Source organism: Rutilus rutilus, assembly GCF_951802725.1.
Source record: "Rutilus rutilus genome assembly, chromosome: 5".
Classification (NCBI taxonomy): Eukaryota; Metazoa; Chordata; class Actinopteri; order Cypriniformes; family Leuciscidae; genus Rutilus; species Rutilus rutilus.
The window spans coordinates 36,979,843-36,989,719 of NC_140213.1; the positions used below are offsets into that span (position 1 = coordinate 36,979,843).

The 9,877-nt window shown below is 36.8% G+C and overlaps 1 protein-coding gene across 2 annotated transcripts; it reads left to right on the forward strand.

The window, feature by feature from the left end:
* Positions 1-586: 586 nt before the first annotated feature.
* ube2na (ubiquitin-conjugating enzyme E2Na) lies at positions 587-8,921 on the forward strand. Of its 2 annotated transcripts, none has more exons than XM_084408540.1 (4): positions 587-974; positions 4,750-4,996; positions 6,217-6,357; positions 7,710-8,921. In XM_084408540.1, the coding sequence occupies exons 1-4, from the start codon at positions 945-947 to the stop codon at positions 7,754-7,756; spliced, it is 465 nt and encodes a 154-aa protein (XP_084264666.1). In that variant the 5' UTR covers positions 587-944; the 3' UTR covers positions 7,757-8,921. The 2 variants fall into 2 exon arrangements, 1 of the variants encoding a protein (XP_084264666.1); XR_014627343.1 differs by having other exon boundaries at positions 821-974; positions 6,217-7,049; positions 7,190-7,860.
* Positions 8,922-9,877: the final 956 nt, after the last annotated feature.

Sequence of the window (9,877 nt, forward strand, 5' to 3'; positions counted from 1 at the left end):
TTAAGCCTCGGTTTGTACACCGCTGTGAAGAGGTCCAAAAGTTAATTCTGTGTGGCATCTACTCTCTCCAAAAACTAGTGCCTCCCATGTCCAAATAAAAGAGGTATTAGGGGGAGAGAGAAAGAGAGAGAGAAAGAGAGAGAGAGAGAGAGAGAGAGAGAGAGAGAGAGAGGAGGTGCTTCATGAATACATTTTTTCAACCTAAATCAAATTGATTGTTTATATTTTTATTACGTTTTATGTCATCAGGTTTTATGATTTCAAGACTGCAAATATGGAAATGTACAGAGTTAAGTATTTATGTAAATAAAAACTAAGAATAAACATTATTTTGCAATTAGAAGGGTGGTTATTTGTATATAGCAGTGTTCAACCTTATTTACAGATAATTTTATTGTTTTTACACAAGTAAACATCCTTCATTAAACTTTAAAAAGCTAAAGAAAAAACTAGATTGTATGTAAAATTACAGTTCTAAACATTTTTACGAGAAGGTCATTTTACGTTATTGCCGTTTTTTTACAGAATTATTTTTAGTTATTATTATTGTAGGCTTCATAATATGCCCATATAATATTTCTTAAAAGTGCTCATTTCGAAATGTTCACCTTTTTATCCTCTAAAAAAAGTCTCACAGAATTGTGAGATGTAAAAGTAGCAATTCACTTTTTTATTCTTTTTTTTTCTATTCCGTGGAAACAAGTTTCTGTATTAAAAACTTCACTCAGGTGTGTTTTTCGGTGAAAGAAACAGCTTTCCCTCAATACAAAACTACAACAACTTCGATATCATCATCGTCATCATCATCATCATCAATTGCGCACGTTTCCGCGTGCGTCTAGACGCAACGCGCCGGAAGGCGTGTGTGCACTGCGTCTCCGCCGTCAATGCAAACGAAGTAAGAAGCACCGAGAGTCAAAGCTAAAATCCGCATTCAAGACAAGATGGCAGGGTTGCCCCGCAGGATCATTAAGGTAATCGTGAAGTGAGACACACTGCACATTTTTAGTCTATCTTTTTTTTATCACAACTCCACGAAATCCTCAAATATCATTGTAATTATCAGCCAAAGAGAAGCGACAGATGGCTTAGCGTTTGGCACTGTATTTGTTAGCCACTTCCGTTTCGGTACATTCAGTCGTATCCCGAATATGGGTGGGTTAAAAATACATTCACCGCTGTGAAAAATGGCGGAGGGCCTGTGTCTTATTCATTACTATATGTTGCACAGAATCAAAAGCAGTAAGAAATGACAAACGTTCCCATACTAACTGAAGTCTAAATGAGAGTGGCTCGCTCGCGGCCATTCATTGCTTAAGCTCGAGCTGTTGTGTGTGTGTGTGAGCTCGCGAGACTGCTAACAGCTCCAGAGACGGCTAGCTAGGCGTGAAAACTTTGTAATATAATCCGATTTAAGCAGTCACAATTATTTTCACAACGATTTTACATATAGATTATATATGTATACCATTTTCACTGCGTGTAGGTTGTCTTGTCTGGCCATTTAGGGCACGAACATTTGCAATATAATTTGTCTCGCTCGCTTCCTGTTGGCTAGGGAAGCTGTTGCGATGCTTTTGCTAAACGAGCTAATGACTGCAGGCCCCAAACAGCAGAAATGTCAAATAAAACACAACATGAGGTAACATTAATTAAAGAACGGCCCATCCTTAATGAGAACTGTTGTTTATTCTCACGGAAAAAGTCAATATTTGTAACGGTGGAGGAAAGCGACAGTTCATCCAAAAATCATATTAAAATCGTCATCGTTTATTAACTTATGGTGTTGCAAACCAAAAACAACATATTTATGTCAGTCTGGAACGCAGAAGGAAATGTTAGACAGAATGAAAGTCTCCATTCACTTTCATTGTGTGAAAAAATGCAAAATTCTAGTCTCACAGCTAAACGTCATATTCCTTTTGAACAGCAGGAGAGTGAACAAATAATGACAGAATTTTCTTTTAAAAAACACAATGAAAATAACTACAGATTTATGGCTAGTGAAATTACGTAAATGGCTTCCTCCTGATAAAAATCACAACTCTGAGTTTGGTTTCATTTTATTGTACAGTACGTGCACTTACATGTATCAGTGTCCTTAAGAAAGTACTGGGTAATATAAGGTAACTAAATAGGTTAAGGTCAGGGTTAGTACCTAGTTATTACCCAGTTATTGTAACAACTATAATACATACATCGTATAAATGCGAAACAGGACTGTAAAATAAAGTGCTACCGTGAGTCTGAATGCGTATGTTTCTGCATCTTTTGTGTATGTTATCAAGAAGGTTTCTCGCTTTGCGTTCTTCACTACTGCTGTTGTCCAGTAATTAATGCTTATATGTCGAGCACTTCCAGGAATGTTTGACCACAGGGAGGAAACGTTCTTTTATTTGCACCGTCCTCTGAATAAGACATTGAAACAGTTGCAGTAGGTTTGCGTGTGAAATGAAGTGGGTGGGATGGGAATGCATCCTTGATGGCCCGTTCCCCAAGCATGAGACCATGACAGGGAGCCCCTCTCTTGTCTGTGTTTGCTCTGCATGGTTTTGTCTGTAGGATATCTGAAACATGCGAGGAATTTCATTCTGAGCACAATGTATATGCTAGGTTAAAGGATCAAAGTAATGTAATGAATGTGATGATAAACCGTTTGAGAGTCGTCATCACACAATAAACCCCTCTAGATCATCACATTAAGGTCCTGATCATGCAGTCAGGCATTAATTGATTAATGCACATTATTCCTTACATGATTGCGCTATAGTGTACGTTTTATAATATTACAAAAGATTTCTATTTCAATTAAATGTTGTTCTTTTGAACTTTCTATTCATCAAAGATTCCTGAAAACTTGTTTGTTGATGATGATAAATTGTTCTTGAGCAGCGAATTGATTTCTAAAGGATCATGTGACACTGAAAACTGGAGTAATAATGCTGAAAATTCAGCTATCACAGGAAAAAAATTACATTTTGAGATCTATTTAAATAGAAGTTATTTTAAATTAAATTTTCAAAAACATAAAAAAAAAAAAAAAAAGTCCAACCCCAAACATTTGAAGGGTAATTTACATTAGATCTTTCTTTCTTGGTTGGTTGATTGATTTTGAATTGTATATGACAGCTTTTATTAACCAGTATCAGGATTATACAAATATATAATGCTAGATTTGTTTAGTTGAAATACTGGAAATAGAAGAGAGTCTTGTTTTACAGGTTCATTATCATATGGCCAAAGAACCCTCCTTTTTTGAACCAGGTTGCAGAACAGGTGTGGTAGCTTTTGAACATAAGTTTATAACACTGAGATTGTAATATCCACGTTTTGGCATGAGTTCTCAGATGCCTAACAGTCAATCTATAAGGTGTAGAGTGCAGCATAGTACAGCAGTTCTCAGATGAACAACGTCTCCAGACTCAAGCATTCCACAGGTGATATCAGATTCTCATTAGTCATATGGGTGTGTGTTTCCAAAGGACTGTCAGGGTCAGCCCCGTTTCTCTCTCTCTAACTGAATGCAAAGTGTCTGTCTTGATTGGCTTGTAATGGCTGTCAGTTTCACCCTTGTAGTCTTGGTTTTAGATGAAAATGTATTTTGAGATATTACTCCATGTTAAATGTCATTGAGCAGTGCAAGATGCAGATACAGGACTGCATCAAGACTAATCATGGAATAAAAAGATATAAAACCGTGCTTGATATTGAAAAGGCAAGATACTGTATTTTCTAATGCACTGCAAACTAAGAGAGTGTTTACCGAAAACATTTATAGTGCCTAACCAGTAACATTTGTGGTGATGTAAGATCTTCCTCTGCCCTACTGAAGGTTAAGGATACTGTATTATCTGTAAATATTCTAGTTCTGACATTGGTAACTATATTTAAGCACACATACAATTTGTGACTTTTTTTCGTGGTTAACATAGTTGTGCATACGAAAGTTTGGTTTTTCTTTAAATAATGTTTTTGAAAGGAGTCTCTTATGCGCACAAAGGCTGCATTTATATGATCAAAATACAGTAAAAGCATTATTATTGGGAAATAATTACATTTAATATGTCATTTATTCCTGCGATGACCAAGCTGAATTTTCAACATCATTACTCCAGTCTTTAGTGTCACATGATCCTTCAGAAATCACTTCTAATTTGCTGCATAAGAAACATTTCTTATTTTTATCAGTGTTGAAAACGGTTATGATCTTTTTTTTTTTCAGGATTTAATAGAACGTCCAAAATAATAGCATTTATTTGAATTAAGCTAGAGGTCTTTTAAATGGTTTTGTCTACAAATGAGAATGTAGGACTCACATTTTACCATGTTTACCCATTTTGACCCTAAAATCAGTGCTGAAAGTCTATGTGGGCCTGGCCAAACCAATATCTAATATCAAAAAAAAAAAAATTCATACAATTATAAACCTAAAATTATTCATGACCTGTCAGTCCATGAATCACTTTGCTGTACAGGTTTGTTTGCCATTGGAATGTTGTTGATGCAGGACAATTTGTCTTTTGTTACATAGCCATTGTGCAAGGTTACAAGGTGAAGTTATACCGTTTTTTTCCAAAGAAAAAATTCTGTTGTCATTGTGTACATTATATGTTGGCTCTTTCTACTGTTTTGTTTACTCCTGTGTACTCGACCTTCTCACTGCCAGTGCTTTGGCTAATCAGCTGAGTGTGTAGAGATGCCTTATGTTCCAGCCAGCCTAATTGATCTTGTTTCCATGCGTGTGTGTAGGAAACACAGCGTTTGTTGGCAGAGCCGGTGCCAGGTATAAAGGCAGAGCCAGATGAGGGGAACGCTCGCTACTTCCACGTGGTCATCGCCGGACCTCAAGACTCCCCCTTTGAGGGGGGGACTTTTAAACTTGAACTCTTTCTTCCTGAAGAATATCCCATGGCAGCTCCGAAAGTACGCTTCATGACCAAAATATATCACCCTAATGTAGACAAGCTGGGAAGAATATGTCTAGATATTTTGAAAGGTGAGAGACCATTTTATTCCATCTTCTAAAACTTTCAGATTATACTGATTTTTACTCATCATGACCTAAACATGATTAAGAGTTTAATGCTTTAATTCTATTGTAATTGAATGCCATTATTTTTTTAAATAGCAATATTTACACTTTGAAATTAATCTGAGATGATCACTAGATTTTCAATTAGTCAGTTATCATTTATTCATTCTGAAGGGCCTTTTTCATGCAGACTTAATTTTTATTCAGCAAGGATGCGTCACGTTTACCAAAAGTGACAGTAAAGACATTTACAATGTTACAAAAGATTTCTATTTCAAGATTATCTCTTTCTATTCATCAAAGAATCCTGAAAATGTATCAAGGGGTTCACAAAAATCTTAAGGACTACTTTGTATTCATCAAAGAATTGTGAAACATATTCATCTAATTTATCATGGTTTCAACAAAAATATTAAGCCGCACAGCTGTTTTCAACATTGATGATGATAATAATAAGAAATGTTTCTTGAGCAGAGCACCAGATCAGCATATTAGAATGATTTCTGAAGGATCATGTGACACTGAGGACTGGAGTAATGGCTTATTGTCAATTCATTTATCAGTGAGAATGCTAGATATTACAATATCAATATTTATCATTAATTGTCAAGATTTTTTATGTTTGTATCTGATACCCATATAGAGAGAGAGCACAGAAAATGGGAGAAGCAGAAAATTGCCAAAAATAAACGCATACATAAGAACATATTTAACATTTTTATTCAAAATATTTATTTATTTCTGAAGTCTGCTAGTACTGGCAAAATGTTGGACAGTAGAAATGTTAAATGATGTCTTGTCTTTTTCACCCCCTTTTAGGTGAAGTAGGTGATAAAATGTACTATTAAAATAAAGGACATTAGGATCTTGTCCCTAGAGAGTATGGGAAAAAAATGAATGTCATGATTTCTGGAAAATACTAATTTTATCTTTACCTCAGAGCAATGGCAGTTTGAGTCTATTAAATTTTATAGCTCCCTTACCTGACATGTACATACTGTGAAAGATGTTCCCGTTTAATCTCTTTAGGAAGATTGAGGATCTCAGATTACACTTTTGACCCCATAGTGAATGATCCCTCTGCTCAACTGTACATGGCTAGACTTAGCGCATATGAAAGCTAGCAGGTACTTTTCTCCTAATGCGCTTTCTCTTGTTTCTCTCCACGGCATGATGTCAAACAGATAAGTGGTCTCCAGCCTTGCAGATCCGCACAGTGCTGCTATCAATCCAGGCATTACTAAGTGCACCCAACCCTGATGATCCTCTAGCAAATGATGTCGCAGAGCAGTGGAAGTCTAACGAAGCTCAAGCCATAGAGACAGGTGGGTGCTGCGTTTAAAGGGATGGTTCAATGAAGAATAGATATTGCTAATGTTTATTTGTCCGCATTGATTTAAATCAGAGGTTTTTCTTGGTGCTTTAAGAGGCCAGTGGCACTACTTCATTAGCTGTGTTTCCATTGTCGGGACAAAAGCGAGCGTGCTAGTGCGTGCCAGGGCCAGTCGCGTTTCCACTGTCACTTCCGGGGCTTGATCGGGCCTCATCTGGGATTCCTCGGGGTCAACAGCCAGGGGTTTTTGGCCCACCAAGTACCTTGGTCCAAATCGGTCCAACTGGGGCTTGAGAAGTGATCATGAACAAAGGCGGAGTCAGGAGAGGGTCAACACAGCTGTTTTCTAACCTCAACATTTAAACCAAATTTCAGCTCAAACTTCCTTTCAGACACCAGTGAGTGTTTAAAATAACGTCAGATTGCGATCCAATGGGGATTCTGATCACTGTATGAGGCAGAAATATATGTGATGCTGAAGGCTGCTTATGCTAACCATTGTGAAACTAAATACACATATGAATATGGAAAATACCAGAGACCTTCATATATAATCATATACCGGTTGAAACCGGACTTGAACTTAGACTTGTTATGAATTACTCTCCGGTTAACAACACGTATAACTCCTGTTTTCTGTCCGTGAGCTCCCTCTGTTGCTCTGGCTGAAAGGATAACGGTATAGTTGGCTGCCGTCGCATCATCCAAGTGGATGCTGCACATTGGTGGTGGTTGAGGAGATTCCCCCCTTCCATATGTAAAGCGCTTTGAGGTCTCAGAAAAAGCGCTATATAAATGTAACGAATTATTATTAATTATTATAGTGAGACAGGAGAGATCTTTTAAACCTCCTTAGAGCACATCATTTCATGGGAAATGTGATGTGAACAAATAAATGGGAAGCAGGTGCGACAGAATAAGTATGTGTTCTCTTTTTATGTAGTTTTCAGTCTGCTAGGTGTGACGTTATTCTATGGAGGCGGGTTTTAGGGTAGCTCTAGGTCAGGGACTGACCTGACAATGGAAACGCTGCTTAATTTTAGCCTTGAGGCTATTGGCCCCGCCGGCACGCTGTTAGTCCTGGCTCTCACTGGCCTGATGATGGAAAAGCGGCTATTGATAATCTTTCTGTCGCAAAGGATAATGCAGAATAGTTCTTTTCATGTAGCTGTCTTTGAAGTACATTGTTTGGCTATTGCTAATTAGAGAAAATCCACACCCTTTTTATTCACTCAACTGTAGTTGAAGTCAGTTTTGTGCTGAAGATGCCAAGTAATTTATCTCTACAGAGTGTGAGAAAGCATTTGGGGGTGTATTAACTCTGCATTTGTTTGTCTTTTTCAGCTCGAACATGGACCAGGCTTTATGCCGGAAACAATATTGAAGTCTAGAAATGTTTGGGGGCACAAAAAAAAAAAAAATGGAAGTCAAGAGTGAACAACTCCATGTTCTGCCAAGACCTATTCATTTTCATGTAAAGGACACAAGTCTTAGGAAACAAAAAAAAATTATGATAAACTGAAAAGAATATATTAACAAAAGTAAACAGAAAACTTCAGACAATTTGTGATTTAAATGCACATTAGTACAAAAAAAAAAACACGCGTCTTTGTCCTGATTCACTGCTGTTCTGATGCATGGGCAGATGATCTACTCATACGGCTTTCTTTTACAGTGGTTGGGGAGGTAGCCACAGACTTCTGCTATGAAGCGTGCATTAAAACTGACTGTCATTTTGTCTGTCCCATTGCATTTTTTGGGGGTGGGGGGGACTTTTTATATTTCTTTTAACCTTTTTTTTTTTCTTCTCATTGCTCTTTGTTAATGAGGAGCAGCAGACTAGCCCCTGTTTAGAACACTTGTCAGACCTACCCTCTTAGAAAAAAACCTAGCAAAAAAGTATAGGTTCTTTAAAACGGAAAAGAGACGCAAGATTGAAACCACATGCAAACAATTTCACCTAGGAAATGGTTCAACTGGAAAGTCTTTCCACCATCACAGAAACTGTTGAAGATGTAAACCCTAATGTAGAATTTGTTCTGGACTATGGGTAAGGTAGAGCCTAGAGAGAAGGGAGAATTTGCGTAATATTTCTTTAGTATAACAATTCTGTCATCATATCCGGTTTTTAGTGTTTTGTTTTATCTATCTTGCCATCGCTGTACTAATTGCACTCTTGAAACTCCATTGCGTGCTTTTATTCTTGTGTCCATCACAGTCCAGTGCATTGAGATTCATTTGTCTGTTTCTTCCCTTCAGCATTTATTTTGAAACGCCAAGGTTGCAGGAGACTGGAGACGAATGATAAATAGTACGATTTTAGTAAAGGGATGAGGGGTGGGAATGTTTGCAGAAACATTGCAGAAGATCAATAAAGGCTTTGTCTCAATTTCCTCGATTGGTCTTTGGTTAAAATGTCAACTTCAAATCTGTTTGTAAATTCCTGCTTTCTATAGAAAGGGGAAAAAAAAATCCTACTTTATAAAATGTGATGACAACGGTCCACACACATATTTCTGTTCTTTCTGTAAATAAAATCTGTTGATTAATAAGAAATATTTATGTGGTGCTTTTATTACATTTCTGAGAATGATAAGCAGGTTAACTGCTCGCTTGTTTTTTCTTATGCTGTTCTCCTACCTTTCAGTAGGCTTTCATAAGGAAATGTTAGTCACATCTTAAAGTTTATCATGACTCCAAAATAACCTGGAGCGATCAATTACAGATTTATTTCACTTAAAGAAATTCCACCAAGTAGCCTACATCTTTAAAGGATTTTGTGAGTTCTGAAGATGGTTGTTCATCATCATCATTAAATTATATTAATTGTTAATAATTAAGGATTTACGGATTACACATTTAAGTTGGTTTCCCATGCAATTTCACAGAATTGCTCTTTTGTTGTTAGTAACGCTAAGTCCGACTCCTTTCTATGAATCGGTTATTTTCATAGAATCGGTTCTTTCACTCAACTGGTTTCAAAGAAACGGTTAAACGCTTCGTCGATTAACGTTAGGCTGCCTGACATTACGGGTATGGTCAGTCTCTTTTAGAACATTAATAAGTTGTTTAGACAATTCTTAAACTAAGTTACATCTGTTGGCTGCAAAGTTGCACGCTTTAATAAAAAATTGTGTGGTGAGAAAACTGTTGGGTAACTTAGGCCTAATTAATCTTACGTAAACGTTTCCAGTAGGCTACATTTTATTTGTTTCATTTCAACTATTAAAGTAACGCTCTTTTCCTTCCATAAGTCAAATCCTCGATTCACTCTTGGTTTATCAAGTGTAACCTGTCAAAATAAAAATCAGTGAATCGTTTATTCAAGAATATTTAGGACGGTTCAGTCCGTTATAGGCTAACTTATAAGATAATGTTTTGTTTGTGGAACGGTTCAGCATCGAAAAGATCCGACTTAAAATAATGATTAGTTTACTGTCTGATTAACTCTTAAAACTATTCCATTAAAGGGATAGTTCACCCAAAAATGTCAATTTTGTCATCATTTACTC

Excerpts from the sequence above, each read along its gene's own strand:
- ube2na (XM_084408540.1), top strand. The coding sequence starts at position 945 with ATGGCAGGGTTGCCCCGCAGGATCATTAAG. Across the intron at positions 975-4,749 it reads TGCCCCGCAGGATCATTAAG|GAAACACAGCGTTTGTTGGC; the intron begins GTAATCGTGAAG and ends GCGTGTGTGTAG. Across the intron at positions 4,997-6,216 it reads ATGTCTAGATATTTTGAAAG|ATAAGTGGTCTCCAGCCTTG; the intron begins GTGAGAGACCAT and ends GATGTCAAACAG.